The sequence below is a fragment of the Serinus canaria genome, chromosome 2 (assembly GCF_022539315.1).
Source record: "Serinus canaria isolate serCan28SL12 chromosome 2, serCan2020, whole genome shotgun sequence".
Lineage (NCBI taxonomy): Eukaryota > Metazoa > Chordata > Aves > Passeriformes > Fringillidae > Serinus > Serinus canaria.
Genome location: NC_066315.1, coordinates 64,249,447 through 64,277,090, shown reverse-complemented (window position 1 = coordinate 64,277,090; position 27,644 = coordinate 64,249,447). Strand labels below are relative to the sequence as shown.

At 40.9% G+C, this 27,644-nt stretch overlaps 1 protein-coding gene across 1 annotated transcript in view; it reads left to right on the top strand.

Moving 5' to 3' along the window:
• Positions 1 to 2,112: 2,112 nt before the first annotated feature.
• The window catches only part of PHACTR1 (phosphatase and actin regulator 1), a 302,064-nt gene continuing 276,532 nt past the window's right edge, over positions 2,113 to 27,644 (top strand). Inside the window, exons 1-4 of the mRNA XM_050970747.1 lie at positions 2,113 to 2,173; positions 13,351 to 13,497; positions 15,126 to 15,272; positions 19,836 to 19,855. Of these exons, the coding sequence (XP_050826704.1) occupies positions 2,113 to 2,173; positions 13,351 to 13,497; positions 15,126 to 15,272; positions 19,836 to 19,855 (375 nt within the window). The remainder of the gene's footprint in view (positions 2,174 to 13,350; positions 13,498 to 15,125; positions 15,273 to 19,835; positions 19,856 to 27,644) is intronic.

Below are 27,644 nucleotides of genomic sequence, written 5' to 3'. Positions count from 1 at the left end.
GCATCTGATTTTATTTATTTATTTTTTAAATCTTTCCGTGCTTTGGCTTTTTGTCAATGTGCATTTCCTAAAAAAAGCTACATTGTGTATTTTGTAAAAGGCTGTATCTTAAGCAGAAATGCAATGATTCCTTGAGAATGCTTATATCAGATGTTAGAGCTCCTTCAAGAATGAATGAATTACTTACAGCAGGAATTCTGTAATAGGAAAGGTTTCTCAATATTCTATATATTTCATAGCATCACTGGAACATTTTGTGTGTTGCTTTTTCTGTCTGCCTTGTCCAACAAGCAATACCAGATAAGAAATGAATCTCTTCTCAAGATGTTATTTGCATTATATTCATAGCAAAACAATCCCATTACCCTTATGGTAAATGATGGAGTAAGCAGATATTTTACTTAGTGAAAGCAAACTATTAGATAAAACACAATGTTATGTTTAAATTTAACCATTACGAAACATTAAAAATATCTCAGAATATGAGATGCAACAAGGAAGATCAATGTGTAAAATAAAATCTTAAGGAAACTTGGTACAGATTTTTTTTTTTCCTTGGGAAAGTTTTTATCAAATCAAAACCAGGGGCTTAAATTTTTAGTACGAAGGGCGAGGGGGAGTGGGGGAGATGAACGTAGTGTCACCTCCTGTTGCTAAGTAACAACATCTCCTGGCCATTTTTATCTGATAAAGGAAGTCCAGTTGACGTTATGCATTATTCATCAGAGTTCCAATCAAACAATCAAAATTGTTTGCTTACACTGGGGACATTTAGTAAGATCAAAGAAACCCTCCTTGAAACTACTGGAGCTTACACCACTGCCAGACAGCCCTTGATACTCTGCAGTAAGTATCATTTTTGGTTTGGGAGTGCTACAGTAAAGTGAATTGCTGTGGAACGTAAAAGTTTTCTCATCAGGACAGACTTCTGAATTTTAAAAGGACTGCATGTTGATTGATGAGAACTGAATCAAAGGAAAAAGGTAAAGCTGTGGAAACCTAGTTTCCTGACTTTTCACAGCAAAATTGAAGGAATTACTTGAAGCAAGAATCGGACTCCCTGCCTCAAATCTTTTTGTTAGGTTTGCACGGAAAAGGACTAGAGGTATTTTTGTCCATCTGTCTTAAAATACATGTTGTTCAGAGTTGTTTGCATGCTTATGATTACATGCTGTGGTGAACTGTGATGTGGGTGAGAGAACGGGGTTGTGTGTTTTCTGCAAATCCTGATTTTTTAATGTGAGTTTTTAAAAGTATAATAAAATGTAGAAGGTAGTAATGAAGCTGGAGAAGGGTCACAATATCTTTCCAGGAACTCTGCCGGGCACAGGCAAACATAATTCAGCATACAGCTTGGAGAGTTGTAATCCAGGATCTCGGCAGATCTACAATTCAAAAGGATGCCAAAAATATGAGCCTTAGCTACAAAACAGTGCCAGGAATAGCCTACCATTTCTTAATGATTGCTCTTACCACATGTTTTAAAACTGATGGTGGAATGTTCTGTTGCTACTTCTGGTCAGCAAGAGGAGAGAGGAAAGGCAAGATTGGCTTCTGGTCCATTTAAGTGGAGTGAAATATTCAGAATATTGTGTCTTCCTTTCTAGTGCAGCATTTTGGCATAAGTGGCAAGAATGCAATCTTTAATGTAGTCTGTTGTTGTAGTACCTGCTTAGAGGCACTGGTTGTGAATCTGGCTAAAGTAGGTCCCTGTCCTGAGCTTTTCTGATTTTCTTTTTAAGGGCAAATGTAACAGGCAGATGAATCCAAATATGAGTCTTATGAAATAGAGACTGTGACTAGAATACAGGTGATTGTACTAGGAAGATACAAGGAATCTTGCTAATACTGCAGTAGCACTTTTCTTTTTTGTCTTTAGACAAGGTTTTGAACCAAACATTCTAAAATAGAAAAGGATGCTTATGAAGTTCTATGAATAGTGACTTGAAAATACTTTGACCCTAATATGCCAGATGAAGTACTTTAGTGACTGCCTACACAGTACTTTCCACAAAGAAACCCACCAGCTTTTTTCTCTGACATCTCTGTAATCTTTTCTAGGAATCTGACTGATCGATCATACCGGAGTATTGTACACAAAGCACCTTCAAAATGGACTACTTTTTGGATGTCGAGTCTGCTCACAGACTGTTTTACAGTCAAGGAGCCCAAGGTAAGAAACTCTGGCACTGACTCAGAAAATTGCTAGTTTAACTGTACAGTTAAAATGTATATGGCCAGATAGGGGCCAGTGACCAACATATTTAAGTGTTGAGAGGGCACGGGGCCTTCAAAATGCATGGGCTTTAAAAGGGACTGCAAGAAGAATGGTGGGGTTGATCTGCCCTCTCAGAGGACAAGGAGGGGCTGTGAGAGCTGTTGCATGTGCTGCGGGAGCAAAAGGAGCTGCCAAGACACAGGTTCTGGTGTTGCAGAACCTAAATGGACAGGACAGAGGAGACAGTAATGGCCTGCAGCTTGCTGAGTAAGTCTGCAGTGTGCTTTCCCTTCCTCCTCTTTCTTCTCAGCACTGACAGGATCATAAGGTGATGTTATGCAGGAAAAACTGGTTTGGGAAAGCCCTGAGGCAGTCCCGCACTGGGTTTGCACAGAGCAGCTCTCACTGGTCATCATCGTCCCCTGTGAAATGCTGGCCCCCACAGAGCAGCAGCAGGATGAGAGGGGAAGGGTAACCAAGATCCACTGCTTTAATGTAGTTGAGACTTGTTCACGACATAGATGATATTTTTAGTAAAGACAGTTCACATTTTTCTCACCAGCTCTATATTTGGAGAAAACTTGCAATTTCAGAGAGAAGGGGATTTTTTTCCTTAAACTTTAAACACCATATTAAATTCAAGAAAATTGTAAGAGCCAAGTAGCTCTATCAGCCATTTTTGTTTCTACATACTGCCTGTTTTTTGAAATGGGATCCATTTTTCTTCCACTGTTAATTTCACTGGTTGCTAATTGAATGCAAAGTCTGGACAACAGAGTTTGGACTTCCCTCTGGAGGCTATTCTCCCAGAGCAATATGTAATCCACCCACAGGATGCCACCATCCCAGGATAATGGGGAGCAGTACCACCTCTGACCTCTGACTCAGCTGAGGTGCTGCTGCCTAATGAATGCTGTGCTGCTTAGCTGCTGTCTCAGTTGTTGTGATACATTTTCATTTGTACCAGCTGCAGAAAGCCTTTCTTGTCACAACACAGCTTCCTGCATTGAACATGAGAAGCAAATACTAAGCACCACAAAATCAGGGAAAAACCACTAAGGGCAATGAGTGATTTTGATGGGTTTTTTTTCCTCCATCTCAAAAATACAACAAACACCTGGGTGTTGCTACAGAAGTAATTTTGAAATATGTTTTTCAACCCTCTTTGAGCAGAGAGGTTGGACTCGATGACCTCCTGTTATCCGTTCTAACCATAACAATTTTGTGATATCTCTATGGGAACAAATCATTTCTATTCCATCGAAACTAAAATTCAGGAATATACATCTCACTGCTTTACAAACTATAGCAAATTATCAACAGCATCCCAATGCCCTGTGCACTGCAACATACAGAGGCAATTGTGGAAGAAAGAATATGTGATCATGCAATGAAAGTCTATTACTGTCATGTGCACAGGGTGACTGGTAAGGGTTGTGCAGGTCACCTTCACTGTAACTATATCCAAACAAGCAAGATTGAAAAAACATTATTATCTTACCCATACTTGGAGGAATTATATTGTTAGCACATATAGAAATGCTTGTACTGATCAGTTATTAAATCCAAAACAAGGAAAAAATTCATTATGCAGAACTGTATTCCTTGATACAAATGTCATCATCAGGGGGCTGACCTCTCTATCTGTCATGTGGACTTCTATCCCTTGGCCAAAATAAATAGGAGCTAGCACTGAGACTTGGAGACTATTTGTTTACCTGCTTGGGAATGTTTTATAAAATTTACCAATTACATGCTTCCCCTGTGCACCAGTGTCCCACACCCTAACTACCTCCACAACTAGAAACATGGACAGAAAAGCCATGCTGTACTTAGGCTCTGTCCCCTTCCACTTTTCACCTTTCTCATTGCTCTTTTTACTGCATTTCCCACAGCTCCTGCCCTTTGCATCTCTTACCTCTACATGCTTGAGGTGAGGCCTCTTCCCCAAACTCTAGTAACCTCCCCTCTCTTCCTATTTCTGTGCTTGAGGTCAGCAGCTCTCCAACAAGCCGAGTGCCAGCAGGGAAATTGCTCTGAGCACAGAAGAGACAATGCTTCTGCTTTACATCTTAAATGCTGCAACACAGCAGCCCCCTGGCAACAGGAGAGATGCTTGAGGGGAAGAACAGATGAACAATTGCAGTGGCAATAGGATGTGAGATGAAATGTGTCCTGTGTACAGAGAATTTTCAGGGGGCTTTCACTGACCCTCTCTGAAGTGCCACAGACAGCTTCAGCAGGCCGAACAATAAGCCTCTGAAAGAATTATGATCATTGAGCTTTTCTGCAGTAAATGCCTTTATGATTACCTTTAGCCCCAAAATTCTAAATATCTCCTTCCTCTCAGCTGCTTTACCCCCAGTACAGAACAAGGAACTCAAACCTATTGAGTGTGTATTCATGCTGCCTATACAGCTCTGCTAACTCCTGTTGCCCTTGTACCTTATGCCAAATTTTAAGGCTGTCTTCCAAAACACAAGCACTTTTATATGAGGTAATGGCATTTCTCCAAACATGGGCAAAATCATCATATTTCTTTCCTTCTCCACCTTCTGAGAAACAGGCTAACTGCATTAGCTTTAACTTTCTGAAGCCACCCCCAAAACACACTGAATGTGAGGCACTCATCCACAATAAATAGCATAGCTCAAGTAGCTAGTATGGAACTGAATAAAAGGTCTGCAAGAAAGCATTGCCAACAGATCTGCCTAATGGGATTGCAAGTAACTATTTGATGTTGATATAATAGCATGACGCTATTAGCAAATCACACTATCTAACAGCATGTGTATATGCATTAAAACTGCAATAAGAACTGAGTGAAAGAAGACTACAGTATTCTGCCATTTAATTAGGAACAACATCAGAAAACAGTATATGTATCATTAGTAGTGTAGTTATTGTTAGCTATTGCATTACAAAGGGCTCTGTTTACAAAATGTAGAATGGGGGTTTATGACCCACTCAACTCTTATTGTGAGATTTGAAGATCTCTGCCCTTTAGTATTCCAGATCAAGAAAAAAATCTTTCCAGTGTTTTCACATTAATGACATGACAGTGTTACAAATGGCAGCTGTAAAGCACTCATTCTCATTTCTAGTCTTTTCTTGTGGGTGGAAGAGGAGGGAAGGAATAGCACTGCAAAATGTTGGGAAGGAACTCAAAGAACTATGTTGTCCTTGACAACTGAGGACATCAAATTCTACCTTGCCTGGGGTCTTGTGTAGTTGAATGTGTGATACTCTGACCTCAACAAATAGACTGAGACAGGGTTTTATCCTCCAGCAACTAACCCACTGGTTCTCTACACTTTACTGCTTGCACTAACACCCTCGCCTTGTCCCTGCTCCTGCAGAAAGATGCAAACTGCCTTTGCTGTTTTAGGGTAGGAGGAGAAAGGTGTTACTTTACGAGCTGCCACCTTTCCCATCCTCTCCTCTGCAGGAGCAGCCATCACCTCACTTCCATGGGCTGAGCACAGAGCAGAGAAATGCTTGCCTGTTCAGGCTGTATCTGCTGTTCAAACAGCTGTTCCCTGTTTCCTTCAAGGAAAGTGAAGCAGGAGGGATGGAAAAGTCACAAAAGCTGGATCTGCCAGTAGGATTAGCTAGATTTAGAAAACTTGGTAAATGAAGCCAGCTGGCTGTAGTCTTCAAACACAAGCCAGAAATATCCTAAGCTCTGCAGCCCTCCTGACTGTCTCTTCTGTACTGTATGTTGGAATCTAGGAGCTGGTGGGATGTCTTTGCCAAGTGCGTAATGCCTGGTGACGCATCTGCAAATCAGAAACAGGAAAGAAAGGACTGTGATCCTTTGGATCCAGCCTCTTGCCCTTGGAAAGCCTGAATCTGAAATCTAAGCATGAAGCTGGACTTTCATTTTCAAAAAAGCCTTCTCCTTCTGAACTGTCTTGAAGATACCAGTTATTCTTGGCTGTGAATGTATTCTAAATGCAAATCTATCATGGCTTTCAGCTGCAATGGCTGAAAGTATGTAATATGACCTGGAATAGGATTTAGCTTACTTATCCCTTAGGTGACCTCAATGAAGATGTTTCCACCTAAGAGTTCTAGGTAGCTTAGCATGTATCCGAAAAAACATCATTTTAAAAGCAGGGTTCACCTAATCTTATATATCTTCCTTGGGTTAATGTAAGTCTTGCCTCTATACTGATTATGAAAGCTTAGACAGTGAAGTTGAGTGAAAGATGCCTGTGCTAATGACATTTGTTTGCATAGAGGAATGGCAAGATAGAATCTAATATAGAAAAGGGAGTAACTTCCCCAAAAATGGGTAAAGCTGTAATTCAAAGCTCTATATGTGAAGATTTCATCTTGGCTGTAGCCTGCTTTGGAGAGGCATCATTGATCTTGAAGTTCTATATAAAAACTATGCTCTTGGGCATGCAAAGAAAGACTTCACATTTGACAGAGCTGAGCAGGCAGGCACTGAGAAGCAGCAGAAGTGAGGAGCTCCGTAAGGGAAAATAAAATCAGGGTCACCAAAACAGGCAGAGGCAGCAGCCTCACCTATGAGAGGTAAAGCACAGCAGCACACAAGCCAAGCAAGTCTGGTGACAGTCCCCAGGTTTAGTCAGGAGTCCAGACCATCAGACAAGTCCATGGATGATGAGGCAGGCATGAGACTAAGCAGGACATGAAGTCAGCAGTCTGGATGTGGATCAGTGAGGAATGTAGCCAGCCACAGGCATAGCTGAAGCCTTGCTCAGCAAATGAGCAGTGGCCGCAGTGTAAGTGTAACTCCAAAATCAGGGAGAAAGCGGATGTTGAGGCTTCTTCTTCTTTCTCAAGAAGATCCAAAGCTGGTCAGGGCCTCTTAAACCACTCTCTCTAACAGCTGTACCATGTCAAAGAGCCTGCCTTGAGCCACAGCCAACTAAACTCTGTGCAGGGAGTGCACACAGAGCTGTTGGTACCTGGCTTTCACCTAGGCTCCATCGGGATTAAGAACTGAGGAACCCCTCCTTCCTTGCCATTGTATACAAGGGGGTTGAGCACCTGGATGAACTCCAAGAGGGAAGAACAATTCCTGCCCAGTATATCGCAAGTGAAGGCTTTAGGTACTGCCTTCAAAGGGGTTTGCCCATCATAGACAGCACATAGCACTTTTCTGCAGGCATGATCTGATGGAATGGGGGCCTAAGACTCACTCTCTCTTGTGCCTCTAGCAGCAGCACACCAGTCTGTCAGCATGGGCTGCACAGTGCGGTGTCAGGATGCCACTCTGGGCTGCAGGCGTCCACCTTTGCACTGCAGTGCGACTCTCAGGTCCCTGCTGGGAGTTTGGGTTCAGCTCTCACATGACTCCTGACTCAATAAAATACTTTCTAATTTCCTGGAGAGCTGTGCATCCACTTATATCCTATAACCTTATATCTTATATCCTTTTGCACCAGCAGGGCACACCAACTTAAAATTAACTGTGTTAATTATTTTGAAGATTCTGCTACATTCCTTGAAGTTGCTTGCTAGGCCATTTGATAAGATACATTGCGCCTATTTCAATATCTGAACAAAACTCTCTTGCAAGTTTATTTTAAGCTATCCATTGCATCTATAAATAAGTTACCGACAGACTTACATTAGGTATGCTTTTATTGGTTGCAACATTAATGTAATTTACTTGATTAATTTACATTCATCAGGAGCATGAATGAATAAAAAAATTGAAAGTAAAAAAAATACAGAAATAAAAATATAGTACCTACCACCAGGGGTAAAAAGTTTGTATAGACACATAGGCCATGATTGCTCAAAAGATTTCAGGAAATCATTCTTGATAAGGTTTAATAAAGTACTCTCAGGTAGAGTTTTAATTCCACATTTTTCTGTTACTCTTTGTTTCCACAATATTTATTTCACTGTGCTTCATTTTTTGCTCATTTATTTTAATTCAGTCAGTGCTGATTCATTCTAGATGTTTGATTTAATCACTGCTGACTCTTCATTGCTACTTTCCTTCTGCTTTTGCACATTAAATTGGGTCCAGTGTTTTATAAAAACAGATTACTGCAGAATCCTCAGATCCTAATCCAGAATTATTCCACTCTGGATGTCTCTCTATCTACCAAAATGTTATGACTAATCCATCCAATATGTTAACATATTTTCAAAGTTACGGTAGCTTCCAGGTCTGTTTTATGTGCTATCACTATTTCTTAGACTGACATCAATATCAGAAGAATTAGTAACATCAAATGTGCATTCTTAATAAAATGTCCCTATCTTTAAATAACATTAAGTAACTGATCAATATCAACCTTTTCCTCATCCTTTTTAGAATTCTTTTCCCACTTGGGGAAAAATGGGGATATTCTGGCATATCCCCATTACTGAGAATTTCAGAACAGCCTACGCCTTTGGACACAGAGAAACAAGCAAGCTTCACCTAAAATGTTAAAAAATGCTAGTTAGGTTTGTTGTGCATACTTTTTACCCAAATTCCACAGACCAGCATGTGCCATAAATGTGGATATCCTTTCTCATGGGTACTGTTGTTTGCAACCCTTGGGCCTGTGGTTAAATATGATGAATCCATGTACTTTGTTTCAGATTCCTGATGTCCATCAAGACAGATTTCAACAGCTTTGCTTTAGAGACATGGAGCAATCCATATGCATGTGCTTCTGTGTTTATGTGGGAGACACAAGCCTAAAAAACTTTCTTCATAAATGACAAATTATGTCCTCTCCACATGTTCCACTCTCTGCCTCTCCTGCAACTCATACTCAGTTTCCCAAATCTAATCCTCCAAATGTTGTCCTTTCACCTTCTTTTAAATGCAACTGATAAAGTGAAGTGGCATTAAACCAGACCAAAAGATTTTTTTTTCCTGGTAAACATTCAATTGAACCCGCTGCCTGGTTTGTCTTTAAGGAAGAATATTCACAGCCTAATAATGTTTCTTTAGCACAAAAGGAGTATCATGTGTTAGATGAATCAAAATGTACCCGAACTCATATTTTTAAAGCTTCCATTTAGCCAAAAATATATTTCTGCATGCATTATCCACATGCAGATATTTTATGCCATGGTGAGCCCTCTCCACAGAAGCATGAAGGAGAACTGAGTAAGATCCCATATGTTTCTCTAGCAGAAAAAAGTAGCAAGGAAGAAGAATCCTATTCAATCAGCAATAGTAGGGCTGCAATTAAAAGATTTTTACAGAGATTTTACAAAGTTGTTAAAAATTTGCCCTGAGAAACAAGGTTTTCCTCAGAAAAGCCTTTAAGATTTCTGATGTAAACCAGCATCCCCCTTGTGGCTATTTCAGTGTTATTTGAAACTGCTTGTGATTCTATGCATCAGGAACACAGCATTTTTACATCCAGACATTTGCAAGAAACGTTTTAGCACTTCACTTGTACTAAGCTAAAAATCATCATATTTCAAAGATTTGCCATTTTGAGGTCAAACTGTACTCTGCAAATTAGGGTTTCTAGGTGAAGACCCTATTGAGTCAAAAATGACCAAGGTACTTGTGTCACCAATGAGCTATTTTAAGAAAGGCTGATTGGTAAAAGTGGGTGGAAAAATAGAAATGAATGTTACATGTTTTCTCCAATTAATTTTTAGGAAGATGCCATTGCATCTTTGAAATTTTTCCAAGTATTTTTTTTTTCTAAATAACACAACTCTTTAAAAATCAATACTATAACTCTTCAAAACATAAAGGTAGTTCTTGGCAAACAAAAATTACTACTAACATTTATTAAAAAATAATTGGAAAAGTATCTTAATGAAAAAAATGCAAGGCATCAAAAATTCTTTGCAAACCACCCTTCATGTTTTCAGTAATTTCAAGGAGTATTCAAAAATTGGAACCAGCTATAGATCTAACTAAACATATCGAAATTATATGTTAAAAATGCCTCTAAACTTGTAATACAAAAATTTACATATTTTACTTTCCCTTCTCCCAAAGACATACTTTTGTTGCACTTCAGTAACATATGATATTTTAAGACAAACAAATGGGAGATTATATGTAATCAATTCTAACATGCCACATGATTTACATTACAGCATTTATAGTTTTAAGGTATTTTTCTCTTCATAAGCAACTTTTTCCCTTTCTAGCAAATACCAGACGAGACATTGCCGCAATGAGCCAATTGGAAAGTCAGCCTATGAGGAACAATGAAAACAGAATGAAAGAATTTAACAAAATGACTTATTTCCCTTCCACATGCTGTTACAGTGGCTCCTTAAACTGAGCTTTTTGACATTGGTCTCAAATCCATTTGCAGAGTAAGCAGGTCCCTTAATGTGTATTGTAATGTCATTCCATTGCTCCAAGACCTTCAAGAGGATGCCTCCTAATTTTCCTGAAAACTATCTCCTAAAAGTGTGTCCCAGAGACTGAGTTGGTCTGGGGAGAGCAGCTGAAGCTAGAGATACTGGTGGGTTATCTGTGATGGACTCAAGAGTCACAATGGGCATAAATTGACAGCTTTACTAAAAAATGTATGGTGAGTCATTCTTGAAATAAAGACTGCTGTGGATTAGGAAAAGAGTGTGTACAGTTATATTCATGGCAGGCATAAACATTCACTGTCACTCTGTGGATACCAGAATGTGATCAGCTATACTTTTCAGTTCTAGAATTGATCTTAGGTTTTTATTGCAAAATGTTTTAATACTTATTAGCCTACTCTGAAATGTTTTCAATGTTTACTTAAAATTTCCAGTCATTCTTGAAAACTCCTTTTGGTAATATACACAAAGGGTAGATAATGATGGTTGTCAAAGTAATACATAATGATTACTCCAAGAAACATTTCCTAGCATCCACCTACCTGCAGTCAAAATGAATACAAGCCAGATCCCAATATTTTGACCCAAAAGGTAAAAATGATTTATAAACAATTATATAGAAAAGCTTACTCTTATTCTCTGTTTACTAAAAATGTATATGTAGTTTGGTGTTGGGATTTTTTTCAGATATATTTCTGTGCTGTGATCCAGCTGAAATGCACGGGTGCCCTTTCACTGACTTAAACTACAGCTAGCTCATGCCAATTTTAAAAGACAAATCTTTTACATGGTTGTTTTATGACATGACTTTTACAATGCTAACTTCCTGTGTAGAAAAATCTTCCTTAAGTGTAAATTTGAAGATGCAGTACACAAAATTTTCCATAGCAGAAATTTTCCATTCTCTTTTATCTTCATTACTGTACTTCCCTATTACAAGGGAGGAATGGTTTACAGCCTACTTGCAGTGTTTACTTTAGCTTAATCTAAACAGTTGACCCCATTAAATCAATTTCAACTCCTGCCCTTTGCTTTTACTTCAAATTCAAATGCTAGGTTAGAAATAAGCAAAAACCAAAAAAAAAAAAAAGAAAAAGAAATCTCTTTAAAAACAGAAAATAAGTAAGTTAGACCAGAAATAAACTCTACATCCAGCAGCAGAGATTTACTTATTTAGTACACTACATAATACTGCAAATTGAAAAATAGAGCATGACAGCTTTTGTTAACTCATACTAATTATATGCTATCATACCTAACACCTTAGTCAGATCTTAGGCATCTGAAAGCTACTGATTGACAGGTCTCATTTGAAACTCTAAAAAACTTTTAAAATAAAGAATCACAGTTAGTAGGTTGCAGAATATGCTCTTAGTCACTATCACTCATGCTCTCCAGTCCCAATGGGAGAATATAATTCATTGTTAGTTATTTGAAGTGTGATGCTTTACAAAAGCCCTGAGATAAAGTCTCTTATGCTAGATAATGTCTCAACAGCAAGAAACATTTAGGGTTTAGGCTCCTAGGCTCTAACTGGGTCCCACACGTTGGTTAATGTTTATAGGCCCATATTGTGGGTTAGGATGAGCTTTCAAGCAGAAATTCTCTTTCCAATTACATATGAGGTGGAGGAGAAAGTACTTGTGCATGGTCCTCATGATTTCAGTGATCAGCCACATCCCAACTAGCATTTGTAATAATCTTTATTTACTCAGAGACAGAGTTTACGTGGATATATTTATAGAGGCTCTTCTCTTTGTGATTTGTAATTTATAGGCTCAGTGCCCAAAGCATTCAACAGACACTCATAATTACATTTCACATATAAAAAACCTACATTTAGGGGACATTATCAAATCTATAAGGTCCAGAGCTAAATACCTAGGCAATGCCCAAATGAAGGTTGCCTCTTCAACATTAATTGTCTCCTTATATATGTGGATTATAGTAGGGCTTCTAATTGCATGATGACAGCAATTTTTTACTATCCTACCATTTGCTTCATCAGTGCATGGAGTGGGCAGTGCTCACTTAATGAGCCAGTATTAAATATTTTGCTTTCTCCTCCTTGAATGCATGGCCCCAAGCCATTTAAATCCTGCTCAGAAGATACTTTCCTCATGGGTTTTTTATTGGTGCTTCACTAAAGTATATGAATACTTTACAATATTAATGAAATTATATGTTCACAAAATTCCTACTGAATGAAAATTATGTTTCTGCCTGCTCCACAACTAAGAAATTAAGAAATAAAGTGATCAAGAGCAAAAAAAGTAGCTGTTAATTTTAAATGCTCAAGATGAGACAACAAGAAACTGAGTTTTGGAATAGTTTGCATCTTGTCAAGAATAATAATTACATCATGTGTTCCACTGATATCTGCAAATATCGGCTTCCACCGATATCTGCAAATTAATCAACCACTTAAATATTTTCACTCCTCAGGTATCACAGCCTCAAAAACTGCATTCAGGAAAAGAGAGACTGCAGCTATTGAGAAGTTGAGAAAAGGATTGTTTTAGTGGTGTAACTAGGAACTTTGAACAAGCAATCTGCAGCAGCAACAGAGCTATAACCTGTGTCTTTGAGACACAAAAAACAGCAATCTTTTCTTGGTACCATTCAGTCCAGCCCTTAAATTCTGCAGCATGTGTAATATAAGGCAATGACCTTACAGCAAACAGCCTGTTCTACTACCTGCTACAGATCATCTCTTCTATTGAGTGATATTCTTTCTCTTTTTTTTCCTAGTCTTTATTATTATTATTATTATTCTTTTTCTACCTCTTTCTTCCCCTTTTTATTTCTCTGTTCTCCTCCTATTCTCATCTTCATTTATTTCTTCTTACCAGCTCGTCGGGCAACTCTTCTTACTGTGCCCACTCTGGTGACAGCAACTTCTGAGGATGACATAGACCGGAGACCCATCAGAAGGCTCCGGTCTAAGAGTGACACCCCTTACTTGGAAGAAGCTCGGATCTGCTTCAACCTTGATAATGGTAAGACCACACCTTCCCTAAACAGCACATGATGTTAATTAAAGACTTCTTTTTGAGATGCAGATGGACCAGATGGTACCTCCTCGTTCACAAGCGATGTGGTGGTTCACCAGACATCCAAAGATGCCAAGGCTGTCTAACTACAAGCACCTGCATATGCATGAACAGGGATCGTTTTCAAAATTCTCCTGCAAGTGCTAACTAAAACTTTTTTTCTGTTTTAGCCAGGGTGAGCTAGTGAGATCACACCAAAATAGAATTGATTTGCAAAGAAAATATATCTTATCCATTCCAGGCATCCAGAAATATGAAAGTTCTTGAGAACATTTAAGGAGGGATTACAGCTAACAGTAGACTTGAGCTAAACCCAATGTTACAGCCATTGAAGAACATGCAGCACAACCCAGAAACTCAAAAGGACTAACTGGCAAACATGTAACAGAAAATTCTTGACTCTGCAGGAAGGAATAAGAGAGCTGTCCTTCAAAATTCAGACTAACTAGTGTTATTATCACTGCCTTCAGAGTTTGTGAGATACAACATTCCTTCCTTGGTCTTTCTTTCTCATTGAAGCTGACCAGCACAAAAGAGTTTGGAAGTACAGACAGCTTAGTGACTTTAAGCAGGGTGGGTTTTGGTATTTTTTTCTAAAAAGCCCTGAATTAAATGACATGAGCTAGTACACTCTAAGGCACATATTTTAACTGTCTAACTTTTACTTTACTTTTAGTAAAGCAGAACTTTTGTGCTGCCCGCATGTTTTAATAGCATTTTTAATTATTTATATTACACTAGCCTAAATTGGAGCCCTAATGTGGCAGGCAGCCTATAAACCACAGGGTAAGAACGTCTACATAAAGAGCTGATTACTAAACAGAGAAACAGATTTTCTACAAAACACCAAGCCCAGTTTGCAGCTAGAGAACGGAGTTAATGGTTTTTGCAGATGGTCACATTTTTCTCAAAGACCTGCCGAAGTGACTTAGTAAGGCGAGCCCCGGGCTTTGAGGGATGGTCAGTTTCAAACGTTGAGTGCAGGCTCCTCTCCCCTTGGCATTTTAAACTGTCAAGGTGTGGCACACCATCCCACTTTACGCAATGGGTTTGCCCAAGGAACGAGGGTAAGGAGGTGAAGGCATGCACCGTTAGACATCCCACCAAGTCCCAATGAAGCAATGCTGTGTGTTCCCGAGGCCCTGGGCTAGAAGTGAGCATTAGGGTCTCCGGGCTTGCTGCGGGGCGCCACCTCTGCCGGCCAGGCCCATCGGCGGCGTTCGGCACCTCAGCCGGGACCTCCCCTGGGGGCGGGAAAGGCGCTCGGCCGGACCCTGCCCGGGGCGGGGGCCGGCAGCGCCGGGGCCGGGGACAGCGCTCCGTGCCCCGCAGCGGAGGCGGGCGGGACTCGGCAGGGGCAGCGGGCAGGGCCGCCGCGGCCGCTCCCGTCCGTAGATCCTTGACGGGTTTTCTCTGTCTCTCCCCCTCCCTCCCTGCGCTCCTTTCTCCCTTTCCCTCTCTCCTTCCCCGTCCTCCCCTCCCCCTCCCGCGCCTCTCTCCTTCCTCCCTTCCCCTCTCTCCCCCTCCGCCCCCTCCTCGCCCGGCCGCCCCGCGCCGCCGCTCGCCCTCGCCAGCTCGCCGGGCCACGCTGCTCACCGTGCCCACATTAATGGCGGCATCTTCCGAGGAGGACATCGACCGCAGACCCATCCGCCGCGTCCGCTCCAAGAGCGACACCCCCTACCTCGCCGAGGCCCGCATCTCCTTAAACCTCGACACAGGTGAGAGGCGGCCCGGCCCGGCGCGACCCGCGGCGGGGGAAGCAGGGAGGGAAGGGGCCGCCCCCGCCCTCCGCCCCTGCCTGCGCCCGCGGGCTCCCCGGGCGCCGCCGCCCGGCCCTGCCCCGGTGCCCGCGCCTTCGCACCTCGCCGGCCTCCCCTGGCCCGCAGACCGCAGACCGGCTCCCCCTGCCCCGCGCATCTCACCTGGGTGAGCCGGGACCGGCTGCCCTTCTCCGTTCAGCCCCTCGAAGCTTCCCCTCTCCCAGAGCGCCGCCCTCTCGCCCTGCACAGCGTCGTGGCGCATCCCCTCAAGGCTTCTGCACTGTCCCTCCTCGCCAGGTGCTGGCATCCCTCCTGGAGATGCTGCCCTTGGCATTTTGCAAGTCTCTCCCTGGCTTGCTTTTTGCCTTCTTCCCCTGATGGGTCTGTGCCTTGGAAGTGCAAGGAAACTTGCACCTGCGTTGTCCACTTAGTTTCATGAGGTCCCTGGTTGTCTCAGCGTTGCCTTTTGGGACTCTCAATGGGTTTACAGCCTGATGGTTTGTACCAACACATCTCCAGCTCCCTGCATTCACCTCCTCCTGCCTATTATTGGGATGAACCTCCTGCAGTTCTCCACCTGACCCTTCCTTTCCCTTTCTCTACTACTGTGCCTTCCTCTTTGCTACCTCTTCCTCATGACTCCCTTGAGATTTAAGCTGTCTCCATCAGTTCATCCTGTACATGATGAAACTATCCTGTTTCTTTCCTACTAGGCCTCTGGTTTTCCCTCCTTTCTTGACCTTTTCTTATGAGCTCTATGAACAGCAAACTAACTACAGCAGAGGTTACTTGCTCTCAAAAACAAAAGAAAAGAAAGTTCTTTCTGCTGATTCTCTGCACCAAACCAGACTTCCTCTATTTGGGAAGGGGGACAGCATGAGGGAAGATCTGTAGCCAGCACTACTGCAGCCTCCCTTCATGTCCCAGCAGTAGCACACAAAATGACCCAACTGTGTAACATTCTTTGATGCTGAGCCTGTGAGCTCACTGCCAGCTGTAAAGGGAAAAAAGCTGCCTTGGAGTTGCTGCTTGCCCTGCTGCAGGCTCTCCCATCCCTCCTCCCCCTTTCAGCTGGCAGAAAGTTGGAGATGGCAGAGATGGATTTTCTTCTCCATTTGGGGATGGAACAGATTCCCCTCCCCCCTCCTGTTATCCCTGCTGCAATTACACCCTTGGCAATGGCTGATGCGCAGTTTGGTTTTACCACTGGCAGAACGGTTGGTTGCATTGTATGGCGTGTCATTATTTCTCTCTGATCACGGCTTCCAATTGCCAAACCATGGGTAAGATGGGTGCCATTCCAAGGCACAGGCTAGAAGACTGTGCCAAGTGCCAGGTTTCAGCTCTATAAAGACCTGGAAGTGAAAACAGAAAGAGCATCGCTGTAAGGTGTAAATAAAAAAAGGCTGTGTATGGTTATTTGACTGCTGAAATAACACTGTGCTGACTTGTGTTCTCTCAGGTAATGTTATGACATGTAGTTATAAATAGATAAACCAGCTAAGAGCAAGGCACCTTCAGGTCACCTGGTGCCCCCCATGTCTATGCTGAGCTAGACATGCTGTCTTTGCTACAAGTCCCAGAGGATGTACAAGTCTCAAGGTACCTCTTTCCTGCAATCCACCAAATAATTTGGTAATTACACTTAGCTTCTTTCTGTTCCTCCCCTCCCCCTAGTTCTCTATAAATTGGGTCTTTACTTGCAAACCTGGGAATGGAATTCCTTAAAATAGAAATAATTAAAAGAAACCGTACTGGTGTATCAAGAAATATAAATGAAAAATGTTGTTAGCAGTGCAAGTGTGTGTTTTCATTAATCCATCTGGCAGTGAGTAGTAAAAAAAATAAAATTGCTTAGCAACCAGTATTGAGTGAGTGAGCCAAAAAGCAAGTGAAACATGCCGCTGATACCCACTTCATTTCTGAGCTGTTGAGTTTACTCTTCGGTTTGCTCAGAAAGCACAAACCAAGCTGCCTGGGTATGAGAACTCTCTAGTCTGAGGGAAAAGCCACTAGAAAATGTGTTTGGCCACTTTTGCTCTTACTTGAAAATGCCTCGCAGCTCGAGCCTTCCTTTTGAAACTTGCTTTGCTTGTGACGTGCAGTGTTCTTGCCGTTATTTTTTTGCCTCTGTGTGTGGGGAGGGGGGCGAAAACACCCTGTTTCTAAGCCGACCGAGTTTCCATTTGCAGTCTCGTTGTGGGTGTCCCTGCCCTTGTGCCACAGAGGGTACCGGGTCGCCCTTGGTGTCCCGGTGCCCTGAGGGCGGAGGGGCCCGACAGCCTGCCCAGGGCGCTGTCCGCCGCCCCCGGTGCTGAAGCCGCTCCGCCGTGGGTGGAGGACGCCTGTCCCGCCGTGCCCTGTTCTCCCTGTCTGTCCGTGGGCTGGCAGCGCATGTGTGTGCACAGGGGTGTGTGTATCTCTTTGCCTGTGCAGGGGGAAGGTGGTAGGAAGGAAGTAAAGCTGTTTCTTCAACCCACGGATGCAGTTGAAGCTAAAGTGATGCTCGGGGCACAGGAAGGAACCTTTTCCTTGTGTGCTCATTGCTTGCTTTCCATTTAGTGCATTCCATATCTGCACTTGCTGCTCAACCACTGCTTACAGAGCTATTTTTCCTACAGCTGTTATGAGTCAAGCTTCATTCCCCAGTCACTGTCTTCTGTCATGACATGGTCAAAGTTCGGCCACAGCATGCAGGATCTGCTTTGCAGTATTGGAACTTCAAATCCACTTTCATTAAAGAACCATAACCGGATACAGTGAATACTGCTTTTCTCCACCCTTAATTGCAACCATTAGTTAAGAACTATCAGGTTTTTATCTACTTCAGCTGTGAGTTATAATTATACCATTACTGCTGTTATCTGTATTGTTGAACAACTGAGACTGCAAACACAGAGTCAATTATACAGTTTGGTTGTAACATGTATTTGGTCTGGGTCTTTAAAAAACACAATTTGCAAGTGATTAACAGTGCAGCTTCTATCTCCCCTTGTCTTTTGATTATATTAACAGCTTTGCATTGTTTGATTTTCCAAAACATACCAGTTTATTATGTTTGTTTCTAAATATTGATCAATTAACTCACAATTATTACCTAGCATGAGTTGACAAATGCTGTTCGATTAGTTGTGCCTGGTATGGTTTTTTGTCTGGTGTTCCCAAACTGATTAAAATACCCTGTTGTTTTCCAAACCCAGGGTTATTCTCTCTATTATTATACATATGCAAATCCTATTAATCTAAGTTATGTGCTCATATCAAGAGGATAATACTTCCCAAAGGATTAAAATTACCTCTTCTGCCAAAATTAATGTAGCTACATAACATTGTAAAGCTATAGGCAGCTATAAATTCTTCTTCCATATTTGATAGTAAATCAGTTCCATACAGAAATTAATTTTTTATTTTCTCAACAGCTTCCTCCAGTGCAACATTAGAGGAATGTGGAATGTGTTCTCACTTTTAGGTGGTGGTCTTTCATTTTCTTTATTATGATTAGCAATCTGGCATTTCTCCATCTCTTAACATCCATCTTTGGCTTTTCCTACACATCTTCTTAAAAGCAGTTTTCAAATTGTCTTTCTGACTTTCTCATTCAGGCATCTAAAGGCTAATCCCAAATTACTTCTGAAAACTTGTTCATCTGTGACAGTTGCCCAATAGCATAATCACTTTCCTGGTCCTGTGCCAGCTGATAAGTTCAAGTGGTTTTTATCAGTTTTGACCTATTACAGGTTTTGGCTGATTTCTATTCTTCCTGTTGCAAAATACTGTACTTTTTAAATAGCAATGCATGGTAGGTAGCTTTCAAGTTTGATAAATTGGCAGAGGTGATGCCTGATAAGGAAATAGACTGCTTAAAAGTCACTAAGTGATCCAAGATGTATGAGCTTTTCTCCTCCTTCTCCCTTCACGAAACTGCTTGGGGAATCCCTGTCAGAATTTTATTGGTGTTTGTTAGGGAAGGGGGCGGGGGGGGGCTTCTGCACTGAGTTGATCTGGTCAGGTTCTTTTAGGCTTTCAAGTGTTAGCCTGTATATAGTCTGTATTTCTATATACAGGTACTCTTACTCCTCCCTAGCCAAAAAAGAGTGAGCTTCACACTGCAATCCTCTGCAAAGCTGATTCTAACAGACTGACTTCTTGTTTAGTGGTGCAAGAGGCTGTCTTTGTTTCAGCTCCTCAGTCATTCAGGGAAGTCACCAAATGTCGGCTTTCATTTGAGCAAGGCTGATTGTCTACTTGTTTAACCTGGGAATGGAGACTCAGGGAGAAAGCAAGCCAATGCCTTGGAGAAGGTGTAAGGCCAGAATGACTAGAGTAGCTGTGCTAGGGGTCAGCAAAGAGGGGATGTTCCTTCAGAAAGAATTAGCTTCCATGCTGTGAAGTGGGGAGAGGGGAGATTTTGAAGGTGAATATATTCCTCCCACCCTGACTTCAAAGTGTGTACCAGCGATGCAACCAAACAGAAGCCAGAGGAGCAGCAGGAGGAGTGCAAGAGCTGGCCTCTGAAGAGAGAGGAGAGAAGGGGCAAAGACGTGGTGACAGACAGAACTCGATAGAGATGGGGCAGCCTGTGCAAGCTATGGAGCCCAGCTGGCTCACTCAGCCCTGGAGCGCAGCACAGATTTTTAGTGCACTGAAGTCACTCAGTAATCTCACTGAAGTAGCTGGATCCTCAAGTGATTTAAGTCATTTGTTGACTTCAGCCAGGGATCTGAGCCAGACTGTAGAAATATACATCTCTGCTCCCTTTTAATAATACAGGATCTGTTTTATCTCTTTGTGGTGTGGAGCCACATGTTGGCTTGGAATGTGTTCTGGGAAAGCAAAGCTGAGAGGGAAAGGATTAAGTGGTTGTGCATAATTTTGCCATGGGTAGAAGAAGGGTCCTCGTGTCTAGAAAGGCAAGTGAACTCGGTACCATTTACTGCTCTTAAGCAGTGACGAATAAATCACACTGGGGAGATGAAAAAAATCTACATCAGCCTGTGTTAGTGCTGCTGCAAGCAGAATTAATTCACAGGGTGTAAAGAGGGAGGAGGATCCTGGCAGAAACTGCTGAATGGCTGAGACAAATGTTCGCAAGCTGGGAAATGTTCATGGTCGGCTGTTTCTGTCATGCAGAGCTGGTGGGGGAAAGCCAGGACACAAAGGGTGACTGTTAGTTTTAGGTGTGGGAATTTATTCGTTCTGGACCAGGCACAAAGTTGAAATCTAAAGTGTCTTACATTTTCAGTGTCCTGGCACCTTCCAGACTCTGTTTGGGCCCTAGGGTTTCTTACAGCCTTCATGGTAGCCTGCTTTACTGTTCCTGTTTGTACTGCTGTATTCACTGCATTGTATAGCTCTAGAGCTATGCAGAATAGTTTTCAGGGATCAAAATGATGTATGATTTTGCATTCTAATGGAAAGATAATTTTGTTTGTGTGTAAGCCTCATACATGTTGATTTCTCTGGAAGAATATGATACATTTTGCTGCAGTGAACAAGGAGGAGCTTGTGAACTTAATTTTATTACTTTGTAAAATAAGAAAGAATATTTATATAGCTCACTGACGTGGGTAAATTGTAAATAGGTGAAAATAATGTGAAATTACTTGACTGGATTTTCTGCAGGAAATTTCCATCCCATTAATTTTTAATTTTCTCTAAATCCCATAATTTTATTTTAAAGTCTGTTTTAAAGTTTCTGAGTTTGCCCCTGGTCATCCTTACAAATGATTTAACACAGTTAATCATCTCTGCAGTCATTTGAAATGCTATCACATTTGGAGTTGAGTTATTTCTTTCCTGTTTATTCAGTATATGTTTCAATATATTCATAATAAAATACTCAGCATGGTTTCATGGTATAGGAATAAATGCTCCCTAAAACTATATACAAATTTCAATGACTTTGGATATATGGACCTCACAGATTAGAAACAATGTGGAAAAGCTAATCGGAAGGACATAATAGTGTTTTAAAAATATTTTTAAATTATGGTGGCTTTAGGATTTCAGGTAGAAAAGATTGGTCTCAGCAGAACAGTGGAGAGAGAAATAGGCAGTAGTAGGCTTTCTAATATGTGTGGGAGGTTTTATTTCTTTTTGGAGAAAGATTAGTAAAAATGCATGCCTGGAAAATTTCCACTTTTTGCTCTGCTCTAATCACTCCCTCAGATTATTGTCATGGAGATCCTGTCATACTTAGGAACCCAAATCACAGATTTTAGCAAAGCATTTCTTAATACCTTTACAAAGGGGCCTGGAGAACTGGTCTCCTTTGCCATCAGGTGTTGCCTTAAAAAACCTTAGGCCTGCCCTTTAACTGACTGATGACTGATAGTCTTAATGGTGCTTAATTTGGAGTATAGCTGGAGATCAGATGTGTGCCTGTTATTCATTTCCTGGCTGTTTCCCAGCCCTCTGAGCATGAGTACAAATACCGGGAAGAATGAGCATCCAAGCTGAAAGCGACCCTTCATGTGGCAAGGATAGGCCATTTGAGATAGCCTGCCCTTCCCAGGGCTAAGTGCAGTGGCTGAATGCACCTCTGTATCAACAAGCAGTTTAGAGGGGAAGAGGTCTTATCAGCAACTGGGGTTTTAACTCTTGTACTTTGGAGACTTAAGACTGTGACCTTCACTGTGTGCTGGATAGGAATGAGTTTACATGTTCCCCAAGTCTTGTTAAAGAGGAGAGATGTCCCTGCTTCACCAGCTGTCATCTATAGGAATTTTTGATGCAGACTTGAATGAACAAATATGACTGAGGACAGTTTGAAGGGAAGGGCAAAGTTAGTTAAATTGATGGAACTGGCAAGAGTAAAGTGATAGAAGATCCATTTCTCTGAATGCTGGAAATGTTCTCATGTTATGATGTTCTTGTGGCACTGCACATATGCATCACCTTTCTGTGTCAGGAGACAGCTGATACACATGCAGTCAATGGCATCAACAGTGCTGTGAAACAGCTGTGACAGGAGATGGAAGGAAGGAAGGAAGGAAGGTATGTGCTTGCTTTGGGATCAGAAGAGGCAGGGCTGATGCCTTGTAAAACTATCTGCAGTATGTGTGACTTTAAGGCTGCTGTAGTGCTTTGGTATTAATCTGGCCCTTCAAGAAAATTTATGTTACAGAATCTGCCTGGATAAGAAGTCATCTCTGTGTTTTGCTTGATGAGCTTTTTGGGTTAACACAACCAATATATTCCTGCAAGCTGGGATGATGCAAAATCATGTTACTTTTTGTTTTATCAGGAACCGTGATTTTCATCTTGGAACTAGGTCTTTAAGGAAACTGCATTTTTCCAAAACTTCAAAACTGACAGCCCTGTTCAGAATTGTTAGCTATGGAATCTAATAAAATGAAAAGGCCTAATCCTCAGTAATAGGTATAATTAGTTTTAATACTTAATTACTCTGAGTCAACTAATTGGTTTCCTTGGGACTACTCAGAGTAATTCTCAGAGCTAGGCATCTAAGTGTCTTCAGAATCAATCTTAAAGTTGTTTGTAAGTTTTTGCAATGTGACAAAAGTCATTAGTCCAGAAAGAATGTCTTGTGCTGTCTGTTTTCAAATATAAAATGTCAATTTTAATGAAATTTTGTGTTATTAGAAGTTATTTCTTGTGCTTCTGCTTTAGACCATAGAGTTGGTGTGAAATGTTATATTTCCATAGTGAAATAAAACTTGGCTGCCTTCATGCTTTCTTGGTGCTGAATATTTGTGGCAATGTATCTCTTGTGGATAAGGTGCAAAAAATGTGACTTTTAACATTTTAATCATATTAATGTGATGTATTTTACATAGTAATAGAGCTTCTTGATGTAGTCCACTAAAATATTTTCTTCATTCAGAATACTGTTAGGGTCAAATTATTTATAAACATGCAATAACCATTTTTAATCATGCAATTCTGTTGCCTTCAGTTACAATGCATTGGTGATCTTATTTTATATTGATATGCTGAAGCCATAGCTGGACCCTCAGTATATGGTCACTATTGCTAGCTTTCATTGTAGAGACAATGTTCCTGAATATTTTAAATAAAATAATTAGTGCCTTTACTGCAAACTTTATAATAATTTTCTTACCTTGAAATTCCAGTTCAGTGTATAAGAATGTGAAGATGATGTCCAAACAAGAATTTAATGAGTAGCAAATTCAGCAAGAAAACAGAGAGGCAGAGTTGAAAAATCAAGTGCTCATGTTTCTTCTGCATTCCATATTCACTGTGGTTTCATTCTGGTTATGAAGTACGTAAGACTAGGGAAGCATGTGACAAGAGTTTGCATATACTTGTATTTTTATATACTGTATGAACACATGCCATTTTAACTGTGATTGATAAGAACTGCAGTGCATATTTTGGTTAATCAGAACATTCTTGCTATGCATAATTTATGTTGCAATATCATTTTTACAGTTAGTGAAAACAGTACTTGGACAGACAGACATCTGGTTAATAGTTTATAAGCAAATTAAATACTTGATGTATTATTGAAATGAAAGAGAAATTTCATCAGGGCTAAATCTAATTCTATGCTAGAATGTTGGAAAGTTGTTTAAAGCCTGACTCAAGCTTGATGTCCCAAATTTGGGAGGACCTGTTTTGACTGTGGCACTTATCTACCTACCAGTGTGTGCTTACTTCTCTTCTATGGGTGAAAGGACAAGGAGTCTACTGACAGATTTGATTACTGACTGGGGTGCATGTCCTTGGGAAGAATGTTCCTATGTTCCCTCAGTCAGTCAAGTGTTGCAATGGTGTTAAGCCATCAGAAACAGCGTCAGAATACTCCCTTTAAGCTAGTCCCATTTTGCTACAGCTTTGCAATAAGCAATAGAAATCCCTCTCAGAACAGAAAATGTCCCCCCAGTTGAGAAGAAAAGGGAAATTATTAGTTAGATTGCAATATTCCTTGAGAAAGTGATTACTCCCGTCTGACATCTGTAATGGTCCTTTGTTTTCCTTGCTGAGATCACTGGTGGTGCAGTTTTCATACATCATTTTTTCCTTCTATTTTCTTTGTTTTCTTGCACTGGAGAAGTGCTAGAAACAAATGTGGAGACCTTGACAAGGCTGTGCTTGATGCATGAGGAATCTGTAAGGTTTGGAGGAGAATGGCTCTTCCCCATGCCCAGCCTCAGTTGCAGGAGCACATGGGTGTAAAGTCATGTTGTGCTGTGTGCTGGTGAAGAGGTAGGTAGCTGACTCTCTCATGTGAGTTCTCAGCTCCTGGCTTCTCTGGAGTTGTGTCATTTTTGGCATCTCTTTTCCTGTTGCCTTTTCCATTCTCTGGTGTTTATCAGGGCTATGTATGTGGGTAGCTGCAATATGTTGGCCTGCAGTTTCTTGAGGGCTGTGCCTGCTGTCTTGGCAGAGATGCCATATCAGCATTTGGTAAGTTGGGAACTATGACTTTAAAAGGTCACCGTGCATCCTTAGGAGCTCTGATAAAGAGCTATTAAACTACATGGTGCTTCCATGAACCCAGTTAAGCCAATCATTCCCTGGAGCAGTGATCACTCCTGCTCTCTGCATAGAGATTGCTCTTCTGGTGGTGGCTAGAGGTAGAGAGTTAGGAATAAACTGCATTAAGCTGCTAATGAGTAGTCATTGTTTATATATAAAGCAGTTTAGCATGTTCATCCATTCATGAAAAATTTAATTTTGTTTTAACACTTTCTTTGTTCATCATCCTATATTACTTACACTACACATCAAGGCTCTTTTTAGATGAGCTAAATGTTTTTCCAAAAATTGTTAAAATATTTTTTCAAAAATTAATTTTTTCAATTTTTTTTTTCCACAATGACTTACTAGGTTGAAATAGCAAATTAAAAAAATGAAAAGTAAATGATCATTTTAATTTTCTCTGTGTGGAAGAACAGCAAAATCTTTCAAAACTAATAATAAAAAATTAGCTGGGGCTAAATAATTACATGTAAAATGATAGCCTATAATTATAAGGCAAGAAGAAATCAATATAAAGCTCAATTTGTAATTTAGTCTTATCTCAAGGCACAGAAGAACAAACCATTATGTGAGATAAATTTTACAAGATTGCTTCAAATAATATTTTTTCTGAGCTAATTAGTTGATAAATTTTATTTACTTTTAAAGAAAACAAGATAGGCATCACTGAATAACCTTGGGGTTTGACCTTGCAAGCTTCCCCCTCTGGAAGCAGTTGGTCTAAATCTTTGTCAATATTAAAGGAGACCCAAGGAGAGAGCGGTAAAAATATTTGGTTGAGAAATACCATTACACAGATGGAATACAGCTTTTTGTTAACATGCTTTATGACATAATAGTAGGAAACCAGGAGAAACAATCACCAGAATTAAGGCAATGCAGGACATGTGTTGTCATTAAAACATGTCAGGGCTTACTAAACTTAACTGCTCGCCACTAGTGCAGCCCTAGGCAGCAGAAACATGATGTTAGCAGGTACCCACCAAAGTGGCTCTATGTATACCTAGAGGTATGTGTCAGCAGCCCGAGGAGCGTGCAGGGACCATCTGTTCATCAGCAGGAGTCTAAAAGGCTTAAAGTGGGCAGCAGAGGGATGGCTCTAGAAGTTGTGCAACTTACTCTCTCAATTACACAAGTCAGTGGCAAGTAGACAGGTCCCAAGCAGTGACAGGTGTTCCTTCCTGCATCGTAGCTGTTTCAGGAGATGTTTCTTCTGTGGCTTTTGGCAAGGCTTACTGACATTTGTAGCCAATTGTCTTTTAAAGAAGCGCCTAGGGTTGAGAAGGAGGAAAATGCAGGGCCTGCTTCTTTATCATTTTGGAGATACATTTCACTTTTAAATCTCAATCTTCCCTCTGTGGCTAAAATAAAACATTGTATCAGCTATATATCAGTGCGTTTAATAAGGCAGCACTTTGCTTTCATTACCGCTCCCAATAGAAAGAAAAAGATTGTTATCAGCAAGAGGTAGAGGAATATACTGAGGAAGTGAATGTGGTGACAGTATTAGCCATACATAAAATCCAGAGCTGTTCTAGCAGAACATCATCCAAAACATTTGACTCCCATGCAACTTTCTGTTACTGTGTTAGAAAACATTTGGTCCTGTTGGTTGACTTACATGGGACAATGGGATTATGTGTGCAAGCAAGCTTTAGTGTACTGCAGTCACTCATGTACAGCCAATTTCCCTCGTTGAATGGTACGTTGTGGGTGGTTTGCCTGTGGAAACTGACTGTTTTACCCCTTTTAGGATTTTACACTGAATTTAAGGCAGAATTTGAAAGTGGATTAATCAAGGAAATGTAGGTTGGATCTTGAAGAAGGTATTCTTAGTAGTTTGGACTGACTTTCATGTTTTGGTTTAGCTGGTTTGCTGCCTTAGAAAAAGATCCAGGACTGTATATGAAGGTGGCCCTCATGTGTTTGTTTTAGTAGGTGGGAGGGGTAATATTCTTGCTGCTCACAGCATTACCTAGCATGACCCCAAGAGCATGTTTGTTGTCTTTCCCCTGTCTTCAAATGTGCCCTGGAGACTCCAGGATATGCAATTTCCAACCTCCATGTACATCTTTCCATGGGGAGGAAGCTCAGAAGACCTAGAAAGGATACAGAAGGAAAGGATTAGGATGGTGAAGAGGACCTGTATTGTGTCTTTCTTCAGTCACAGGGGCTTTAATAACTAAGCTTAATAATTGTATTTGCTACTGATTTTTCCTTTCCAAGTTTTGATTGAGACATTTTCTGGGAAGATCAGGTATTTGCGGGGTAAGGGAGAGAATGGCCAAAGTGGTTTCAACCATTCAGATACACTTTTTTCCCTGCAAAGGATTTTTGGACTGAAGAAAGATGTTCCTCTGTGCTAGAATCCAATCTGTTGGTTTTTGTTTTTTCTGCCTAGAGGACTGTTTTTTAAATGTAATATCTCACATTGCTTCCCATAGGACATTACCAAACAAGTTTCTATAAATCTCTGTGCACAGAGTGTTTTATGTGAGACAAAGATATTTTTTCTTGATATATTTTTTGCACCTTGCTGTCCAGCTGCATGGATATTTATAGATATCCTTAGAAGTTTTTATTCTCATCTGCAAATGAAAACCTTGAGTGCTAATTTCTTTCTTCTGACAAAATCCTGTGATGCTCTTCCCTTAGGAATCCCCTTCCTTAATTCTGTGCCGTTCTGTGTGGTAAGGGGGATGCTGACTCTGAAGGGCTTATCCTCCCTTCTGAAGTCTGTGTCACAGTCATCTTTCTTTTGAGATTGGAGAACTAACATGTTTGTAACAGAGTTTTTCTGTATTGGTATCCATACTGGATAAAGAAGTGACTACAAAATCCAGTAAAGGTTCCTTTTCAACC